Source organism: Erythrolamprus reginae, chromosome 11, assembly GCF_031021105.1.
Source record: "Erythrolamprus reginae isolate rEryReg1 chromosome 11, rEryReg1.hap1, whole genome shotgun sequence".
Taxonomy (NCBI): domain Eukaryota; kingdom Metazoa; phylum Chordata; class Lepidosauria; order Squamata; family Dipsadidae; genus Erythrolamprus; species Erythrolamprus reginae.
Window position 1 is genome coordinate 11441054 of NC_091960.1, and position 22522 is coordinate 11463575.

The following is a 22522-nucleotide window of genomic DNA, read 5'->3' on the forward strand; positions in this document are numbered from 1 at the left end:
ACCTTTCAACCCACCTTTAAAATATTTGTCTTCGTAATACCTTGCCTAGCCCTTCCTTCCTTCTCAATTCAGATCACTAATTCTGCATTCTGTCTTTGGCAACTATAGTTATCAATTGGATCTCAGCACCCTATGTTCTCGTTTCCATGCCCCTTTGGTTTTCAAAAGCTTTTGTGGCAGGAACTCCAAGCATACTCCTTAGAGCAGTGTTTCCTAACCTTGGCTGGGGAATTCTGGGAGTTGAAGTCCAGATATCTTCAAGTTGCCACGGTTGGGAAACACTGCCTTACAGACAGGTTCCAATTATTAAGATTTTGTGTCTGCAAACTGGTTCCTGTCTACAATATTGGACATTCTTTTCCTCCAGCTTCACCCAATGGTTGGACTAGAAGACCCCCTTTCCCCTTTTTCTATTACTCCCAGTTCTATATTCAGTGTGGTCACTGGCCAAGGGTTGTAGAAAATGAGAAATCAAAACTTTGGGAAGGGATGCTACACTTATGCCCATCCTTTCATATCTATCTTTTTCCATTTCCTGGGTGAAAAACCACCCAGAGTTGCCTGAGAAGGAGATGGGAGCCAGCATATAAATTTGATAGATAGGAGAGAAGGGGGGAAGGAGGGAGGGAGATGATAGACGGATGGATGGATAGTTAAACAGACAGATGGATAGATGAATGGGTGAGTGGGTGGATAGGTGAGTGGATGGATGGTTGGACAGACAGACAGACAGAGGGACAGATGGATGGGTAGACAAGGACAGAGAGATGATAGACAGATGGACAGATGTATTGATGGATGGATGGACGGACAGGTGTCTGGATGGATGGACAAGGACAGACACATGATAGATAGATGGACAAATGGACAGATGGATGGATGGACGGACATATGGATGGATGGATGGATGGATGGATAGACAAGGACAGACATGATAGACAGATGGATGGATGGACGGATGGACGGATGGACGGATGGACGGATGGATGGACAGGGACAGACAGGTGATAAATGGACAGATGGACAGATAAATAGATGTACAGATGGATGGATGGACAGATGGACGGATGGATGGACAGACAGATGGATGGATGGATGGACAAGGACAGACATGATAGACAGACAGATGGACAGATGGACGGATGGATGGATGGATGGATGGACAAGGACATGATAGACAGACAGATGGACGGATGGATGGATGGATGGACAGATGGATTGATGGACAGGGACAGACAAATGATAAATGGACAGATGGACGGATAAATAGATGTACAGATGGATGGATGGATGGATGGATGGACGGATGGATGGACAGGTAGAGACAGAAGAAACAGACAGACAGATGGATGGATGAATGGACGGAGGGACAGATAGATTGATACTTGATCAATTCCATAAAGACTCTGGGGGGCATGCAATAAACTCAAAAGTGAATTCCAAAGAATTGAAAGGAAGGGGAAAAAAAAGGAAAACCAGAACTACTGTAAAGCCAACTACAAAAGGCAAAGAAGAAGGAGAAGATGAAAAAGTCAGAGGGCAAACATACAGCTGGCAACGTGACTTGAAGCTGGTTCAGGTCCGAAGCAAAGTCCAGATCTCGGCCTCTTCTTTTTAAGTTGGAGTTACTTCCGGAGAAGGGGAGGGAGGGGGGGGTGAGCAGGAGAGTTCTTGCTGACATGATCCCACCACGATGACAACCTCTTCCCTTTTTTGAGGTTTCCTGCCTAGAGCTATTTCTTTTCCTGTTCTCTCACTCTTCAGACGCGTGTCACCACTGCCCCTCCAGTCCCAACGCCCTCACGCTCGGACGCTCGTTCCCCAGCAAGAAAGTCTTCAAGGCTCAACGGCAAAGCCCCCAACTTGGGAACGTCCAATATGGCACAGTTAGGATTCCCCATCCTCCATATCCTCCTGGGTTTGGCCTGGTCTCAGTTGGGTGAGTTGGATCAACCCTTTCTAGCCTCCTTCTTTGTCTTGGCCTCCTTTGGATTTGGTGGCCCCATTTTTTAAAAAAAAAAATAAATCTCATTCGACTTTCTGGCTTAGAAAGGATTTGCCTTTTTATGGACTATCCCTTGATGGATATAATTTCCAGGCACTTCCTCAGGCTGTATTTTAAGAGGAAAAACATGTTAAAGCACATAGATCCTTATCACTAGCCTTCTTTCGGTGGGGCTAGCCTCTCAAAGCCAAATTATAATTCTTTCTTTCTTTCTTTCTTTCTTTTGTTTTTCTTTCTTTCTTTCTTTCTTTCTTTCTTTCTTGTGGTTGGTAAATCCACAATAACTGAATTTAAACATGCCTGGGATAAACATATATCCACCCTAAGATAAAATACAGGAAATAGTATAAGGGCAGACTAGATGGACTACGAGGTCTTTTTCTACCGTCAATCTTCTATGCTTTTTGTTTCTTTTCTAACTTTCTTTCTTTCTTTCTTTCTTTCTTTTTTTCTTTCTTTCTTTCTTTCTTTCTTTCTTTCTTTCTTTCTTGTGGTTGGTAAATCCACAATAACTGAATTTAAACATGCCTGGGATAAACATATATCCACCCTAAGATAAAATACAGGAAATAGTATAAGGGCAGACTAGATGGACTATGAGGTCTTTTTCTACCGTCAATCTTCTATGCTTTTTGTTTCTTTTCTAACTATCTTTCTTTCTTTCTTTCTTTCTTTCTTTCTTTCTTTCTTTCTTTCTTTCTTGTGGTTGGTAAATCCACAATAACTGAATTTAAACATGCCTGAGATAAACATATATCCACCCTAAGATAAAATACAGGAAATAGTATAAGGGCAGACTAGATGGACGATGAGGTCTTTTTTCTACCATCAATCTTCTATGCTTTTTGTTTCTTTTCTATCATTCTTTCTTTCTTTCTTTCCTTTTCTTCTTTCTTTCTTTCTTTCTTTCATTCATTTTTCTTTCTTTCTTTTTTTCTTTCTTTCTTTCTTCTTTTTATTTCCTTTCTCCTTCTACTTCTCCTCCTCCCCCTCCTTCTTCATCTGTTGACCCTTTTCTAATTACAATCACTCTTTGTTATACCTCTGAAAGATTGGTGGCTTCTCTAAAGCCTGTAATCTTATAGGACACCTTACCAAACAGTTTCAGAGGGGAAAAAAAATATCCCTGGAAAATTTTGGGGTGTCGCGGCCACAGAAATGCAATATGAGAATACAAGTAGAAAATGGTTCCTCTGATTCTCTGTTCAGCTATCAGTAATGGGCTTTGTAATTCCTGTTCCATTATGTCAAAAACGTACAAGCCTTCATATCCGTTGCGAAGAACCCAATCTGCGGGAAGGGAAGGCAGGGCCGGGACACGAGTTGTGCCCTATACATGATATAACAGCCCTGTGATACATTCCTCAGAGGAAATGTGTTATGGCTTATTGTGTACGACAGTACAGCTACAATCTGCGCGGCGAGTATAAATCCTCATCCCTTACGTCTTTTTATTTTAAACGTTTAAAATACCGTGGTTTTCTCCTACGCCTTTCTCTTCTAAATCATGAGAGAACTGAGAGGAAGAGACATAAATTGGGAGATGGATTGCCCCCCAATCACCACCACCTCCAAGACATTCTACCCAGCATCTTTGGGCTTGAAAATATCTCTGATGGCTGGGTTCACAATCACAAAATACCAGATTAAACGATAGCTCTATTCACACAACCGGCATAAAGGTGGCACAATTTTAATCTTGGGTACATTTTCTGTGGCCTAGTGAGCTGTCAACTCACTAGGCTAATATATAACTCAACCTGTTGTGCAATCTCAGAAAATCCATTGATTTAGTAACACAGTTAATTATACCAAGTGAAATGGCAGGTTTCTACTAACAAAAGAAACCAGCCGCAACTTCTTTCTTCAAAAAAAGGTTGGAAAAATTAAACACTAAGGCCCAGATTATTTTCTTTTTTAAAAAATAAATTTCTTTATTGAGTTTTCACATATAGTTCAAATCACACATTATTCTGTTTTACAGATTATAAACCCTCTCTTTTAAAATTCTTATAATAAATTTTTACCTGTTACATTCCATTACTGTATATACATTATATTTCATACTTTTATATTCTAACATTTATTATATTCAATAACTGGTAAATAAAACTTTTTACAAGGTAGCTGTAAAAAGGCCCAGATTATTTTCACAAATGGTGAATTTTTGTTGATTTCTGTTGATTAAAGCAATCAAAGGAAACAAAAAGGGAACCAGTTGTTTTTGCCTCTCCGGTGGTTTTACAAACCTAAAATTCACCCATAGGTATAAAGCCTCTATTATAGTCCCTTGCTGGATAGTCGATGGTGGCAAAAGTTAAAATTAAAAAAATAAGCGGAGTATGGCAGAATATTTTCTGACTAATAAATCGCAGATGCTTTCATGAGCTAAAGAACGAAGGAGAAATTTCCTGACAGTTAGAACAATTAACCAGTGGAACAGCTTGCCTCCAGAAGGAGTAAATTCTCCAACACTGGAAGTTTTTAAGAAGATGTTGGATAGCCATTTGTCTGAAGTGGTGTAGGGTTTCCTACCTAAGCAGGGGCTGGACTAGAAGACCTCCAAGGTCCCTTCCAACTCTGTTATTTTATTCTATTCTGTAGCTCACATCATCCAAGTGTCTAGGTTGATGTAGGATTCAGATTGCTGAACACGTACACATTGAAAAGTGTCAGGCAACCTCAGAAGGCATCCAACCCAATGAGGTTTTTGGCACATTACATCTGTTAATTGATTATTTGCTTGTAATGTGTCTCCAGTGTAACTTGGGTCTGCGTAACCAGCCTGTCTCCCTTTCCTTTCTCCCACCTTCACCATTGAAATACTACGTTGGTCTTACTCAGATTTAGAGCTACTCGTTCTATCAAAGTTTTATCGGGAAGAAATGAATTGGGGAAGTGGGCTTGTTTAAATCCTGCTGCCAACTAGATAACAAACCCAGCCTCCTTTTTTTAATCTCTTTCGCAGGAGCTGCCCAAAGTGCAAACGGTAAGAGCCATTTTACTTCCCTGTTCATAAATAATTGCCTAGCCTGTAAATGACACAGAGAGAAAACAGGGAAGTGCCACAAAGATAAATATGTCTTGGGAACAGCCTTTTGCAACTCTGGTGCCCTGCAAAGGTTTTGAACGACAGAGTCTCCTCCAAAGTCTTCGTTGGAGTATTTATGCCGCCTGGAAGATTATGGGAGTTTTGTTTATCAGATTTTTATTTTTTCACGGGGGAAAAAAAATCTATGCGGTCACTACAAGTCAAACATGACTTGATGGCACATAATAAATCAATCAGATGTATATCATACTGTTGTTTCACCAGCTGAAGATGGCACCAGCTTCCTCCCCTATTTGACCCCCAAGAGCAAATTGTGTGAAGTGCGTTGGGGGAGAGAGTGTGTGACTGGCTGCAAATCCTTGTCTAGCATTTTTCATGGCTATGCCACACTAGATCTGGAATTAAAATCCAGTCGTACCCGTAAGGCATTATACTGGAGAAATATGATTTAGACAAAGCAGCTTGTCCTCTGGTATACAAAGAGGCGAAGCGTTGCTGTTTAAAATTTCAGTGCAGCACCCATTTTTCTCTCCACACTGCTTCTCTGTCGGAGAACAACTAACATTTGTAATTAATATGCTCCGTAGGTATAGGTTTCTTAAGTGTACGTTCTCTTTTCATGTCGATTTTTCTATAGCAGGAATGGCAAATCGTGTAGGCTTAGTGTGTTGGTTATGACCTATAAAGCCCTTCATGGCATCGGACCAGAATATCTCCGGGACCGTCTTCTGCCGCACGAATCCCAGCGACCAGTTAGGTCCCACAAAGTTGGCCTTCTCCGGGTCCTGTCGACTAAACAATGTCGTTTGGCGGGACCCAGGGGAAGAGCCTTCTCTGTGGCGGCCCCAACCCTCTGGAACCAACTCCCCCCAGACATCAGAGTTGCCCCCTCCCTCCTTGCCTTTTGTAAGCTCCTTAAAACCCACCTCTGTCATCAGGTATGGGGGAACTGAGATATTCCCTTCCCCTAGGCGTATAAAATTTATGCATGGTATGCTTGTGTGTATGTTTGGATTTTTAAAATAAGGCTTTTTAAAATTATTTTAAATATTAGATTTGTTCATATTGTCTTTTTACTGTTGTTAGCCGTCCCGAGTCTACGGACATACAAATTTAATAAATGAATGAATGAATGAATGAATGAACGAACGAACAAACAAACAAACAAACAAATAAATAAAGAAACAATCGAACGAATGAACGAACAAACAAACAAGCAAGCAAGCAAACAAACAAACAAACAAACAAACAAACAAACAAACAAATATGGAAAATGTCCAATTAGATTGCAGAGTTAGGCTCGGAACCGGTTCAGACCAGTTCACCCAAACTGGTAGCAACCTGCTGGTGATGTCACAAGGATGTCATGGAACCGGTTCGATCAATGCCAGTCAGTGGGCACCAACATCTTTTTTAAAAAAAAAAATTAATTTTATTTATTTTATTTTACTTTTCTTCAGTGGATGTGCAAAAGCTAGGTTTTTGGCACCATGCATGCCTTCGCTATCTTGTGTTTGGGAGGGGGCTGGAATTTTTTTGGGATTTTTTGCTAATTTTAGGGAGGGGGCTGGAAATATTTTGGATTTGAAAACCTATCTATGCCGCCAGGCCTGGGGTCACTAGATCCAAGCCTCTGGCCGACCAATACATTTGTATACTTGTGGTTCAAATGTGAATGACTGAGGTTTTTTTTAATGTTCTAGGACAGTGATGGCAAACCTTTTTTTCCTTGGGTGCCGAAAGAGCATGGGCACACCCTGTTGCACATGTGACAGTTCCCACAGCCATAATTCAATGCCTGGGGAGGGTGAAAACAGCTTCCCCCGCCCCGGAGGGCCTCTGGAGGCCAGAAACGGCCTGTTTCTCAACTTCTGATGGGCCCAGTAAGCTCATGTTTCACCCTCCCCAGGCTCCAAAGGCTTCCCTGGAGGGGGAAGGGTAAAAACGACCTCCCCTATCCTCCCCGGAGGCTATCTGGAAGCCAAAAACGCCCTCCCAGAGCATCTGTGAGAACCAAAAATCAGCTGGCAGGCACACACATGCACCTTGGAGCTAAGCTCGGGTGACGGCTTGCGTGCCAGCCAATATGGCTCTGCGTGCCACCTGTGGCACCCGTGCCATAGGTTCGCCATCACTGTTCTAGGGTTTTAGAATAGTTAATCCTATTAACTGGATCTTAGAAATTTACTGTATATTGTTTTCTCTGATATGTTGTGGGCTGCCCCGAGTCCTTGGAGAGGGGTGGCGTACAAATCAAATCAATCAATCAATCAGTAATGCTGATATGTCTCCCACAAAACACCTTTGACATGCATATCATAGGTTCGCTATGGCAGTTCTATTGACTTCTCCAGATTGTGGAACAAACCCAGCACCTGTTTGCAATGGCAGAGCATCTGGTCTTTTCAATCTAGCCTCCAGGTTCTGCATTCTATTGTACTTATTTTTAGATTCAGTCTGGTCCTTGTTAAAGGAAGAACATGCAATTTGCAACTTCTTCCCTCCTTGCTCTTAAACCGATCTGGCCTGTTTGAAATTGATGTGCACAATTGAAAATTCCGCTCATTTCGAATTTTTCCCAGGCTGCTGTACTGGGGAAGGGCCCCTAATGATGGAACTCACATAGGGGGGAAAATGCATTATGGGTAGGGGAGAAAAATAGCTTGCAGAAATGGTCACAACCTTGCAAGATAGAAGGAGAATTGTCCCCAAAGGTGCTTTTTAACATGCAGGCGGTACTACACTTTACCAATGCTTTATACTTCTATAAAAGTGAAATAATGCATGTGCCTACATTCAATCTCTGGAGTTAGAAATAAAAATTACAAGCTGAACATTTAAAACTCCTGTTTTGCAACAGGTTAAGCAGCCGCAATTCAGTTTCCCTGTTTTCTCCTGCTGATCGTTGTTTATAATAAATTAAAACCGAAAACAGTTTCTTCTTTGATCCAATTGTTTCTCCAAAACCTGCTCCAACTATTCTAGGCTGCAAAGGTAGGCAGGAAACAGAGTGAGTTAAAAAAAGGTCTCATAGAAAATAGAAAAATGTTCATATTGCTGCTACCAACTCTTCTGACATTCCTGGAGCTGCATTAAAAATGCAAGGAGACTTCCTAACTTTGCACCTGTCCTAAATTTCTGCAGGTGCTTCTGCAGAGAAGATTAGTTTGGCTTAATAGTAGGACCAGCCCAATGGAACAAAATATCTATAGCTCAGGGCTGAGCTATGGAATTCTTGGTGCTGTCCGAGCTTGGTTGTTTGGCTACAGACCTCTCGCTACCTGACCAAGTAACACCATCCATTCAGTAATGATGTTATCTGACCAGTTGATAAAGCAACTGTTTTGCAAGCAGACAACCAAGCTGACAGAGCACTTAGCACTTCTCATTGCCAAAAAATTAGGGCTTAAAGGATCAGAGGTGGGATTCAGCCAGTGTCAAGGCTCCAATAAACATCCCCAACAAAACAAGACTTTGAGGCTAGAAGTTCCTCAAAGTTCTAATTTATTAGAGATGCAGTTATTTATTTGTTTGTTTGTTTGTATGCCGCCCCTCTCCGTAGACTCGGGGCGGCTAACAACAGTAATAAACAGCATGTAACAAATCTAATGTTTAAAATAATTTAAAAACCCTTATTAAAACCAAACATACACACAAACATACCATGCATAAATTGTATAGGCCTAGGGGGGAAAGGGTAGTTCAGTTCCCCCATGCCTGACGACAGAGGTGGGTTTTGAGGAGCTTACGAAAGGCAAGGAGGGTGGGGGCAATTCTGAACTCCGGGAGAGCTGGTTCCAGAGAGTCGGGGCCACCACAGAGAAGGTTTTTCTCCTGGGTCCCGCCAGATGACATTGTTTAGTTGACGGGACCTGAAGAAGACCGACTCTGTGGGACCTAACTGGTCACTGGGATTCGTGCAGCAGAAGGCGGACCCGGATGTATTCTGGTCCTTGTTGGTAACATCTGGGGAAAACCCGAATCTGAAAGATTCCAGGTTTTCTCCACCCAAAAGAAAGTTCAGGTTCCTGCCCAGCACCCACATGTTCACCACACAATCCAATCAGGCACCATCCACATCTGAAGATACCTCCCCATCGCTTCCTCTCAGCTGCCAAGCAGCTGCTATGGGTACGGTCAGGTATGCAGAACCGGTAGAAAAATTTTGAATTTTTTCTTTTTTTCCCTTCTGGGCTCCAGGTATGTTTTTCCGATCACAGTAAATGAAATTGAATGTGTGTAATTTCAGAAGAGCTGGGGATTTGTGTGTTTGCATACACTGTATGTAGTAGATAATGTATATTTTTGTGTGTCTGTGTGTTCCGACTCTCTGGAACCAGCTCCCCCCAGAGATCAGAATTGCCCCCACCCTCCTCGCCTTTCGTAAGCTCCTTAAAACCCACCTCTTTCATCAGGCATGGGAGAACTGAGACAACTTCCCCAGGCCTATATTGTTTATGTATGGTATGTTGTGTGCATGTTTTTTAAATTATGGGTTTTTTTTATTTTTTATTTTATTTTTATTTTTTATTTTATTTTTATTTTTATTTTTATTTTTATTTTTATTTTTATTTTTATTTTTATTTTTATTTTTATTTTTATTTTTATTTTTATTTTTATTTTTATTTTTATTTTTATTTTTATTTTTATTTTTATTTTTATTTTTATTTTTATTTTTATTTTTATTTTTATTTTTATTTTTATTTTTATTTTTATTTTTATTTTTATTTTTATTTTTATTTTTATTTTTATTTTTATTTTTATTTTTATTTTTATTTTATTTTTTATTTTATTTTTTATTTTATTTTTATTTTTATTTTTATTTTTATTTTTATTTTTATTTTTATTTTTATTTTTATTTTTATTTTTATTTTTATTTTTATTTTTATTTTTATTTTTATTTTTATTTTTATTTTTATTTTTATTTTTATTTTATTTTTTATTTATTTTTATTTATTATTTATTTATTATTATTATTATTATTATTATTATTTATATTTATATTTATATTTATATATTTTTATTTTTATTTTTATTTTTATTTTTATTTTTATTTTTATTTTTATTTTTATTTTTATTTTTATTTTTATTTTTATTTTTATTTTTATTTTTATTTTTATTTTTATTTTTATTTTTATTTTTATTTTTATTTTTATTTTTATTATCGTTGTTGTTATTGTTGTTTGTTGTTATTATTACTATTATTACTATTATTACTATTATTACTATTATTACTATTATTATTATTATTATTATTATTATTATTATTATTATTATTATTATTATTATTATTATATATGTGACGCCCCAGAAAGTACACCTCCATGCTTCTCACAGTTCTATCCCTTTTTAATCCTCAGATTGTGGCCACTGCTTTCAGATCAATCCCGGCACCATTGCAGGAGTCGTGCTGGGAGATTTGTTCCTGACTTTGCTCATTGCTCTCGGCGTCTACTACGTGGTCAGCTGTATCTATAAACAGCAAGCCACCGGCAGTGGTAAGGAGCGGAGATTCCCATGTCCCCAGTGCACACTTTCTCCCCTTGAAGAAATGTCAGTGCTCAATGGTGCATGGATCTAAGTGAAAGACACCGTGTGCCCACAGCAAATGGCTGTGTGCTGAATGTGCACTTGGCAGAGTCGGAGGCATTTGATGGCCTTGACCCTCACTGTTTTAGCATACCATCTGTGCCAAGTACAAGCTGCCCAGGCTCCATGAGACGAGGTCATAGAAGCAGAGTTTTTCAAACTTGGCAACTTTAAGACGAGTGGACTTCCACTCCTAAAATTCTAGGAGTGGAATTCTAGGAGTGGAATCCACTCGTCTTAAAAGTTGCCAAGTTTGAAAAACACTGTTCTAGATTGTAACGCAACAACCCTGGTGCATTTGAAATAAAAAAAGAATTAGGGCCTTTGCTTTCTTCTTCTGATTTTTTAGCAGACAAGAAGGAAGAGCTTTCCTCAATCTATACTGCTCAAAAATAAATAAAGGGAACACTCAAATGACACATCCTAGATCTGAATGAATGAAATATCCTCATTGAATATTTCATTTGCACAACTATTCCATTTGCACAACAGTATGTGAAATTGACTGTCAATCAGTGTTGTGGACAGTTTGATTTCACAGAAGTTTGATTTACTAGAAGTTATATTCTGTTTTTTAAGTGTTCCCTTTATTTTATTTTTTTAGCAGTGTATATCTATAGAGCTACACTACTCAAAAAAATAAAGGGAACACGCAAGGAACACACCCTAGATCTGAACGAATAAAATATTCTCATGGAATACTTTGTCATGCACAAAGTTGAATGCGCATAACAGCATGTGAAATTGATTGTCAATCACTGTTGCTTCCTAAGTGGACAGTTTGATTTCAGAGAAGTTTGATTTACTTGGAGTTATATTGTGTTGTTTAAGCATTCCCTTTTGTTCTGTTGGGCTCTCTGGTAGAATCCTCCCAAAAATTCACAGGTACAAATTTCAGACACGCACACGTTTGAAAATTCAAAGCAATGTTCTTTATAATGAAAATTCACTTAACCTAAGCCCCCTTTTGGTATAGCAAAGAGCACTCATCTCCAAACAAACTGGTAATTTGTACAAGTCCCTTATCAGTTCTGTGATATTTAGCTTGCAGCTGTGAGGCACTTCACAGTCCTTCTTTCACAAAGTGAACCACACTTTGCTCTGCTTTAGTTTCAAAGTGGGGAAAAATCAGCACACAAAAGGTCAAAGTCAGCAAAGCAGGCACGATAATCCTCCACAATGGCCAAACCCACAGGCTGCTCTTTATAGCAGCCTCACAAAATACCACAGCCCCACCCAACCACAGGTGGCCTCATTTTCTTTGATAATAATCTCTCAGTTGTTGTTGCCTATGCATCGCTCTCCGCATGCGTGGCTGTATCATTAACTCTTGTTCTGAATCCAAGGAGGAGCTAGATAATTGATTTCCTTCTGAGCTGTCTGCCACACTCTCCTCCTCCCTGTCACTCATGTCTTCTTGGTCAGAGGAGCCTTCATCAGCAGATTCCACCGGGGGCAAAACAGGCCTGCAGCATGTGGATGTCTCCCCCACATCCACAGTCCTTGGGGCAGGAGCTGGGCCAGAGCTAACCACAACACCTTTATTTTATTTTTTTGAGCAGTATATATTTATATCATATCTACCATATTTTTGGGAGTATAAGGTGCACCAGATACAAGATGCACCATACTTTTTGAGGCGGAAAATGGAGCGGGGGGGAGAGGAGAGAGAGAAATCCACCTACCAGGTATTCATCTGGCTAGCATCCTTAGTCTGCTTAGCTTCATCACATCATTTTATCCCCTGGTTAGGGCTTAAAAAAAAACCTTATTCAGAAAGAGTAACAATGAAAGAGCTTGCAAACAAGTAAGAACTGGGAACATCCTTAGCACCTCGTTAGTGCTGGAAAGAAACATATTCTGAGCAAGTTAGAGCAATGAAAAAAATCCTGCAAAGACAGGGTGGGAAAAATATTCTTTGGAGAGAGTAACAATGAAAAAGCCTGTAAAGTAAGAGCTGGGAAGAACGTTAGCACCTAGTTAGGGCTGGAAAGAAACATATTTGAAGCAAGTTAGAGCAATGAGAAAAAGCCTGCAAAGAAAGGGCTGGAAAAATATTCTTTGGAGAGAGTAACAATGAAAAAGCCTGTAAAGTAAGAGCTGGGAAGAACGTTAGCACCTAGTTAGGGCTGGAAAGAAACATATTTGGAGCAAGTTAGAGCAATGAGAAAAAGCCTGCAAAGAAAGGGCTGGAAAAATATTCTTTGGAGAGAGTAACAATGAAAAAGCCTGTAAAGTAAGAGCTGGGAAGAACGTTAGCACCTAGTTAGGGCTGGAAAGAAACATATTTGGAGCAAGTTAGAGCAATGAGAAAAAGCCTGCAAAGAAAGGGCTGGAAAAATATTCTTTGGAGAGAGTAACAATGAAAAAGCCTGTAAAGTAAGAGCTGGGAAGAACGTTAGCACCTATTTAGGGCTGGAAAGAAACATATTTGGAGCAAGTTAGAGCAATGAGAAAAAGCCTGCAAAGAAAGGGCTGGAAAAATATTCTTTGGAGAGGGTAACAATGAAAAAGCCTGTAAAGTAAGAGAGGGGAAGATCGTTGGCGCCTAGTTAGGGCTGGAAAAAAAAAGCTACATTCAGAGTATAAGATGGACCCAAACTTTCAGCCTCTTTTAGAGAGGAAAAAGGCGTGTCTTATACTCTGAAAAATACAGCACAGTGTTCCCTCGATTTTCGCGGGTTCGAACTTCGTGAATAGCCTATACCACGGTTTTAAAAAAATTAATTAAAAAATACTTTGCGGGTTTTTTTCTATACCACGGTTTTTCCCGCCCGTCATACGTCATCGCCAAAGTAATAATTTTTGCAAATAAATAACAAAAAAAAAATATTGTTAATAAATAAATATGTTTATAAATATCAGGATCACTAAGTGTCTTGTTCAATGGTGAGTACCAGTAATAATGATGAGTAAATGGTTGTTAAGGGAATGGGAAATGATAATTTAGGGGTTTAAAGTGTTAAGGGAAGGCTTGTGATACTGTCCATAGCCAAAAATGGTGTATTTACTTCCACATCTCTACTTCACGGAAATTTGACTTTCGCGGGCGGTCTCGGAACGCATCCCCCACGAAAAGCGAGGGAACACTGTATATCTATCTATCTGTATCTATATCTCTACTTATCTGTCATCTGAAGTATTGCAAAAGTGGTATTAATGGCAGCAGAGGAACCAGCTAGAGTTCTTCACAAAGCCACTGTTGTAAGGAAGTAAGTATGTACTGAAACACGTGGTCATAAGTAACCTCCTTTTATCTTTAAACCCAAAGAAGGTCTGGTGGCTTTGTTGGGAGATTCAAGTTGGGCAATCCTAGCTTGCAGCCACAGTCTTTCAGTAAACTATTAACCACAGTTTCTGTGTCACGTCCTTTCAGTAAGTGAGAGAACACAGCCTCCACTCACACCTCTTACTTCTTCTTTGGACGGAATCTCCAAAAAATATGTTTCATACACTCATCGTTTTCTCTTCCTTCCTAACAGACAAGGCTCAGCATGAATCCCCCTATGAGGTAAGTATAACGTGTAAACACTATATTTATTTTTCTTCCTAAAGTCTCCACTGTGGGCTGTGGAGTGACAGCTGCAGCTTCTCTACTAGCTTGGAAGGGGGAAAAAACAAGGAGTTGTTGACATTTAACATTGCATGCAGGCACACAATTTATTTATTTTCAATTATTTATTTAGTTTGTCATACATGTACAAGATTACTCTCTACATGGGTCTACCTTTGAAAAGTGTTCAGAAACTTCAGATCTTGCAGAGTGCGGCCGCAAGAGCAATCATGGGCTTCCCTAGGTACGCCCATGTTTTGTCAATACTCTGCAGCTTGCACTGGCTGGCGATCAGTTTCCGGTCACAATTCAAAGTGTTGGTTATGACCTATAAAACCCTACATGGCATTGGACCAGACTGCCTCCAGAATCGCCCTCTGCCGCACGAATCCCAGAGACCAATTAGGTCCCACAGAGTTGGCCTTCTCCAGGTCCCGTCGACAAAACAATGCCATCTGGCAGGGCCCAGGGGAAGAGCCTTCTCTGTGGTGGCCCCAACCCTCTGGAATCAACTCCCCCCAGAGATTAGGACTGCCCCCACCCTCCTTGCCTTTCGTAAGCTCCTGAAAACCCACCTATGTCGCCAGGCATGGGGAAATTGATATACCCCTTAGCTATTATTATTTATATATGGTCTATTTGGGTTGTATGATTGTTTTTTACTATAAGGGTTTTAAATATTGTTTTTAATATTGGATTTGTACTCTGTATATTGTCTGTTGTGAGCTGGTCCGAGTTTTCAGAGAGGGGCAGCATACAAATAATAATAATAATAATAATTATTATTATTATTATTATTATTATTATTATTATTATAATTATAAGTATAAGTATAAGTATAAGTATAAGTATAAGTATAAGTATAAGTATAAGTATAAGTATAAGTATAAAAGTATAAGTATAAGTACAGTATAAGTAATAAGTATAAGTATAAGTAATAAGTATAAGTATAAACATGAATATGAACACAGGAAATGGATATGAATAATGGGGACAGTGGGACAGGGATGGTAGGCACGCTGATGAACGTATGCACGCCCCCTTACACATCTTTTAGGAATGGGGTGAGGTCCATGGTAGACAGTTTTTTATTTTATTCTATCTATTTATTTATTTTGCCAAACAAGTATAGTATTGGAGTATGTATTAACATAATATAAGTAGAAAGTAGTGATAGAAAGGATAAAAAGACAGTAGGACAGGGACATTAGGCACAAAAGTGCACTTATGCCCGCCCCTTACATACCTCTTAGAAAAGGGGAGAGGTCTATTGTAGATAATGTAAGGTTGGAGATTTTGAGATTGGGGGAAGAAACAACCGAGTCCGGTAGTGAATTCCAGGCGTTGACCACTCTGTTGCTGAAATTGTATTTTCTGCAGTCTAGTTTGAAGCGATTTACATTTAGTTTGTAACTATTACATGCTCTTGTGATGTTGTTGTTGTTAAAGGTGAAGTAGTCACTAACAGGGAGTACATTATGATGTATGATTTTATGAACAACAGTTAAATCAGTTCGGAGGCGGCACAGTTGTAAATTTTCTAAACGTAGTTATTTGAAGTCTGGAGGAGTAAGGTAATTTGTTATGTGAGGAAGAGTGAAGGACTCTTCTTGTGAAGTATTTCTGGACTCCTTCAATTGTATTAATGTTATGCAATGTGGATTCCATACAGGTGAGCTGTATTCAAGAATTGGTCTGACAAATGTTTTGTTTGGTCTGGTTAGTAAATCAGTGTTTCTAGAGAAGAAGCTACGTAAGATTAAGTTTGCAACTCTTAGTGCTTTTTTGGCAATGCTGTTACAGTGGGCTCTGGCACTTAGGTCATTGGAAATGAGTACTCCAAGGTCTTTGACTGAGTGAGGATCTTCTGCGAGTTCAGTTTTTTAAAGTATGTATTTAGTATTTGTTGTGGTTGGCTCTGGCCCAGCTCCTGCCCCAGGGATTGTGGAGGTGGATGCAGGGGAAACTTCAACATGTCACAGGCCTGTGTTATTGCCGACAAAATCAGTTCAGAGTTTAATTTCCTCGGACGAAGAAGAAGGTGGGAGTGACTCAGCAGAGGGGGTTTGGCACACAACCCAGGCAGTCAATCTCCCTTATCTTCCATTGATTCAGATGAAGATGTTTTGGACCCACGCAAGCACAGAATTATGCGTAGAAGAGACCAAGTAAGGACATATTACAGGAAATAAGAGCAGCCACCTGTGGTTGGGTGGGGCTCCAGTAATTAAGGCTGCTGCCATAAATAGCAGCATGTGGGTTTGGCCGTTGTGGAAGAGTATCTGATCGCAGTTCGTCAGGAATCCTGTGTTGCTGGTTTCTGGACTTTGTTGATTTTTCACGCCTTTGAAAACAAAGCAGAGCAACATGTGTGTGTGTCTCACTTCGTTGGAAGAAGAAGGGGTGTGAAGTTTCTTCACAGCTGCTGGCTAAGTACTTAATGACTGCTTAAGGTAAAATGTACAGACTACCCGGTTGTTTTGGGACGAGTGCTCTTTGCAATACAAAAAGAGTGCTTAGTTTATTTTGAATTTTGTGATAAAGAACATTGTTTTGAATTTTCAAACGTGTGTGTGTCTGAAATTTGTACCCTTGAATTTTCGGGAAGCTCCTACCAGAGAGCCCGGCAGAACAGTATTCAGATTCTTTTTACCAATGTGTAGGACAGAGCATTTGTCGGTTGAGATTCGGAGTTGCCAGTTGTTAGACCATTCAGCTACATGGTCAAGGTCCTTTTGAAGGGTAGAAGTATTGTCGGAGGTATTAAATAGTTTAACATCATCAGCAAAGAGAATGCAATTGCTTGTAATATTGTCAGTTGAAGGTTGAAGCTGAGAGGGTCTGAGGATGTAACAACAGAGTCAGGTACTACATTCCAGGCATTTACCACTCTGTTGTTGAAGTCGTATTTTCTGCAATTGAGTTTGGAGCGGTTAACCTTGACTTTGTATCTATTGTTTGCCTGTGTATTATTGCAGTTGAAGCTGAAGAAGGCATTGAGAGGTAGGATGTTGTAGCAGATAATTTTGTGCACTAAGCTTAGGTCAGATCGTAGGCGGTGTGTAGTTGTAGGTTGTCCAAGCCCAACATTTCAAACCCGGTGACATAAGGGATTCTGTTGTGAGCAGAGGAATGGAATACTCTTCTCGTGAAAAATTACTTGAGATATTGTTGGCCCTACTACAAGAAACCAGGTTGCATGTGATAGTAAAGCTGGCTTTGTTCATGGGTCATTGTCCAAAACACAATAATACACAATGAAGGTTATAGAGGATACACTCGAAGTAAAATATATCAAAGAAAAAAGAGAAGAGAAAATATAGGAATAAAATATATCAGTGAGAGTATAGAAGAAAAGATATAGGAAAGTGAACACAAGAACAAGGGGACACAATCTGAAGTTAGTTGGGGGAAAGATCAAAAGCAACGTGAGGAAATATTATTTCACTGAAAGAGTAGTAGATCCTTGGAACAAACTTCCAGCAGACGTGGTTGGTAAATCCACAGTAACTGAATTTAAACATGCCTGGGATAAACTTATATCCATTGTAAGATAAAACACAGGAAATAGTATAAGGGCAGACTAGATGGACCATGAGGTCTTTTTCTGTCGTCAGTCTTCTATGTTTCTATGTTTCTATATAGGGATAGAAGAGAAGATATAGGAGATATAGGAGAGACAATAGGACAGGGGAAAGAAGGCACACTAGTGCACTTATGCACGCCCCTTACTGACCTCTTAGGAATCTGGAGAGGTCAACCGTGGATAGTCTAAGGGTAAAATGTTGGAGGTTAGGGAATGACACTACGGAGTCCGGTAATGAGTTCCACACTTCAACAACTCGATCACTATAGTTGTATTTTTTACAATCAAGTTTGGAGTGGTTAATATTAAGCTTGAATCTGTTGTGTGCTCTTGTGTTGTTGTGGTTGTTGTGGCTTGTTGTTATGCTGCACCCTGCATGATATGTGAGCTGCCCCGAGTCTTCGGAGAAGGGCAGCATACAAATCTAATAAAATAATAATAATAATAATAATAATAATAATAATAATAATAATAATAATAATACTGTTTTGAACACAATGGTTGTCTTTTGTTAAGCCAGGTTTAGAATTTAGGATATTGTAGGAACCGAGTCAGAGAGATTGAAGGCTACTATACAATTTATTGGATTTTTGACTTAACATGAATCCAATCATGATCGTTTATTAAATCTGTGTTATCGATTCCATGCTATCAAGTTGCTGTCAACCAGGCATTCCCAATAACTAAGGCATTTATCACCGATTTGCTGGAAAGTCTGAGAGTTTAGTTCCAGTATCTGTCAATGTTAACTAAGAAGTGGGACACTTAAATGCAGCTAATTCATAACTGTTGTCATCTCTTGGCTAAATAGGATGTTTACACATTCTCAAATAATCTATACACTGCAGAGTACAGATTTGGGAGGAATATAACAGAAGATGGCTGGTTGATGTTATGCCTGATTTGTAGATTTCCTGAAAGACATCTGGTCAGGCTCAAAAGGAAATTTTGGACTAGTTGGTTAAGATTCTATGAAAAAGGAGAACGGTTTATTTTTATTTATTTATTTATTTTGTCCAATACATAATACACATTGAAGAGAAAGATATGTAATAATATAAGTAAAGAAAAGAATAGAATAGAAGAAAAGATATAAAAGTATAGGTGAACATATTTGAAAGGAAGAAAAGATAAATGAGATAAGGAGAGACAATTGGACAGGGGACGGAAGGCACACTGGTGCACTTATGCACGCCCCTTACTGACCTCTAAGGAACCTGGAGAGGTCAATCATGGATAGTCTAAGGGAAAAATGTTTGGGGTTAGGGGTTGACACTACTGAGTCCGGTAATGAGTTCCACGCTTCGACAACTCGGTTGCTGAAGTCATATTTTTTACAGTCAAGTTTGGAGCGGTTAATATTAAGTTTGAATCTGTTGCGTGCTCTTGTGTTGTTGCGGTTGACGCTGAAATAGTCATTGACAGGTAGAACGTTGCAGCATATGATCTTGTGGGCAATACTTAGATCGTGTTTTAGGCGACGTAGTTCTAAGCTTTCTAAACTTTCTAGATCTAGGATTCTAAGCTTTCTAGACCTAGGATTCTAGATCAGGAGTGAAATGCTACCAGTTCACCCCGGTTTGGGTGTAGTCGTAGCGGCAGCCCCAGTGGTTCAGAGAATGCCATTGCAAGGCTCCACCCAACCGGATGCCGCCATTTTCATTTTATTATTAAAATGTATAGCTTCCGAACTGGTAGAGAAGGTAAGTAGATTTCGCCGCTGAGAATTATAATATAGACATTTCCCCTTTCTGACTCCTCAGGAACTTCAAGGGCAGCGAACGGATATATACAGCGACTTGAAAAATCCAGCTTCCCGAATTTCTTATCGATAATCTCCCTCCACTTCCTTGACCTTCTAAAAGGAAGAAATTCTGAGATTGAAGGCATTTTCCAGGAGATCAGCTCCCCTGTTGTGTACAAGCTTTTCACTGTGAAGTCCCACCTGACGGCTTTCCCTATATAACACCTTGCACTTCAGTCAACATTTAGTCTATTTTCAAAACTATCTGTGTCTCCCGCTACCCATACTTGCAAGTCTTTTAATAAGTGTGTCGAACCTGTGGTCGCTTGGGCAATAGAGGTGGCTTAGAAATTGAACAAATAAGTAAATAAAATTAGACACATTTAGGACGATATATCACCAGGATCACGATCTGTGGCACCCCATTGGTGGTCATATCCAGTGGTGGCTTGCTACCAGTTTACCATGGTTTGGGCGAACCTGTAGTGGTAACGGTGGATAACTCCACCCAGATATCTCTGTAAATGCTTCCAATAGTAAAACACGGTAGTAAAGGTAATTGGAACCCACTACTGGTCATCAGTGTTCCCTCTAATTTTTTTTTGGGGGGGGGGGTGGAAAAGTATAGTGTCTGAGCGGCAGCTGGGCGGCACAGAAATAATAAATAAATAAATAAATAAATTAAACAAATAAACAAACAAACAAACAAAAAACCCACCCTGTTTTGCCTCAGAGAATTTCAAAATAAAATACTGTACTGTGTGTCTATAACAGTGAGCTCATAATAGGGCAACTCTATCAATATCAAAATGCCACTTAAATAGTTGAGCTAGTTTCAAACTAGATTTTGATTTTCTTTCTCTCTTCCTTATACCCATTCTTTTTCTTTCTCTTTTCCTTCCTCTCTTTTTTCTATCTGTTTCTCTCTCTTCTTCTCTTCCTCTCTCTCTCCTTCCCTCTCACTCTTTCCCTCTCGGCTTCTGGGCAGGTTTGGAAAACTCTGAGTTGATGATGATTTTTAAGTGAGCGATTGCTCACTGCTCAGCTTAGAGGGAACTATGCTGGTCATACCATTGATAGAGTTCTTCAGTAAGAACAGAGACATCATTTCTGCCCAGATAGAAGAGATGGACATCATAAAAATTTAATCAATAAATAACAAAAAATAAATACATTCAAAGTAGACAGATTTTGGCATAGCAATCCAAATTGTGTTTCTCATCAGACTCACAAACCTAACTGAATCTGGGTTGCCCCCATAGCCATATATCCAAAGTAAGCTGCCTGGAAAATTATGGGGATCTATTTATTAGATTTTTTTTCTTCATGGAGGCTTCCCAGTTCCTTTTTTTTTTCAACAAAAGGGTTGAGTTCAGACTCAGCTGCCTTTAAATGTTGAGGAAATTTACATTAATTGAAATTAATAGGGCTTTTCAAGGAAGTTCAAGGACCAGATTATCTCAGGGATCGCCTTCTGCTGCACGAATCCCAGCGACCAGTTAGGTCCCACAGAGTGGGTCTTCTCTGGGTCCCGTGAACGAAACAATGCCACTTGGCGGGACCCAGGGGAAGAGCCTTCTCTGTGGCGGCCCTGGCCCTCTGGAACCAACTCCCCACAGAGATTAGAATTGCCCCCACCCTCCTTGCCTTTCATAAGCTACTTAAAACCCACCCCTGCCGCCAGGCATGGGGGAATTGAGATTCCCTTTCCCCCTAGGCCTTTACAATATTATGCATGGTATGTCTGTATGTCTGTTTGGTTTTTTATATTAATGGGTTTCTAATCGTTTTTAGTATTGGATTATTATTGTACGCTGTTTTATGATTGTTGTTAGCCGCCCCGAGTCTTCGGAGAGGGGCGGCATATAAATCCAATAAATAAAATGAATAAATAAATAAAATAAGTGCATTAAATTCACTTCCTATCCAATAATTTGCACCATTGTTTAAGGTGAGGTCCTCTGGAAAGCTCAAATGCATGGTTGTTAGGGAAGATGTATAAATCACTTCTACTACTGGTCGAGCTATTTGTTTATTAACTTCTTCTAGTATACACTGAGTTCTACTTATCTTCCCTACCGGTTAGCATCGCAACGGAAATACATATTTTGTTCATTCACATGCTCCTCCATCACATCATGCAAAACACCGAGGAATGACCTTCTGCGCATGTGTAGAAGCTTTGGCGCATGCACAGAGGGTTTTTTTTGCGAACCACCGCAACCAGATTACCAGTTCAAGAGCGTTGACCGCCACTCATCGCTGCCGACTTGGCAAGCAGCAATAAATTTCCGCTACCAGTTCTAAAGAACCGGTCCATACCGGAAGCAACCCACCACTAGTCCTGGGGAAAAGCCTATCCTATCATCTGCTTTTAATCAGAAAGTCTAGAAAGTTATAGTTGAACTTCCAACATCCAAGCAGATGTTCTATCACTATCTTCCAACTAGAGAAAGAGAATGTGTAAAACAAGTGTATTCATCCTTGGCAACTTTAGGACTTGTGGACAAAACTCCCATATTTTCCCCAGCCAACATGGCTAGCTAAGTAATTCTGAGAGTTGGAGTAATAATAATAATAATAATAATTTATTAGATTTGTATGCCGCCCCTCTCCGAAGACTCGGGGCGGCTCACAACAATAATCAAAGACAATATAACATTGCAACAAATCTAATATTAAAAGAGAAAGATATATAAAACCCAACAATTAAAAACCATGCAACACATACATACCAAAACATAAAATATAAAAACCTTGGGGAGGTGTCTCAGTTCCCCCATGCCTGGAGATATAGGTGGGTCTTGAGTAATTTGCAAAAGACAAGGAGGGTGGGGGCTGTTCTAATCTCCGGAGGCAGTTGATTACAGAGGGCTGGGGCTGCCATAGAGAAGGCTCTTCCCCTGGGACCCGCCAAACGACATTGTTTGGTCGATGGGACCCGGAGAAGGCCAACTCTGTGGGACCTTATCGGCGGCTGGGATTCGTGCGGT

General features: G+C 39.7%; 2 protein-coding genes across 3 annotated transcripts in view; both read left to right on the forward strand.

The window, feature by feature from the left end:
• The window catches only part of LOC139173994 (IgGFc-binding protein-like), an 842349-nt gene that overhangs the window by 426469 nt on the left and 393358 nt on the right, over nucleotides 1–22522 (forward strand). The window lies entirely within an intron of this gene.
• TYROBP (transmembrane immune signaling adaptor TYROBP) lies at nucleotides 1758–21430 on the forward strand. Its single transcript, XM_070764125.1, has 5 exons — nucleotides 1758–1939; nucleotides 4974–4994; nucleotides 10418–10555; nucleotides 14129–14157; nucleotides 19549–21430. The coding sequence occupies exons 1-5, from the start codon at nucleotides 1879–1881 to the stop codon at nucleotides 19618–19620; spliced, it is 321 nt and encodes a 106-aa protein (XP_070620226.1). The 5' UTR covers nucleotides 1758–1878; the 3' UTR covers nucleotides 19621–21430.

What these genes read in the sequence shown, in the direction of transcription:
- TYROBP (XM_070764125.1), top strand. Translation starts at nt 1,879, where the DNA reads ATGGCACAGTTAGGATTCCCCATCCTCCATATCCTCCTGGGTTTGGCC. An exon ending in ACAGCAAGCCACCGGCAGTG is followed by an intron (nt 10,556 to 14,128) that starts GTAAGGAGCGGA and finishes CCTTCCTAACAG; the next exon opens with ACAAGGCTCAGCATGAATCC. An exon ending in AGCATGAATCCCCCTATGAG is followed by an intron (nt 14,158 to 19,548) that starts GTAAGTATAACG and finishes CTGACTCCTCAG; the next exon opens with GAACTTCAAGGGCAGCGAAC.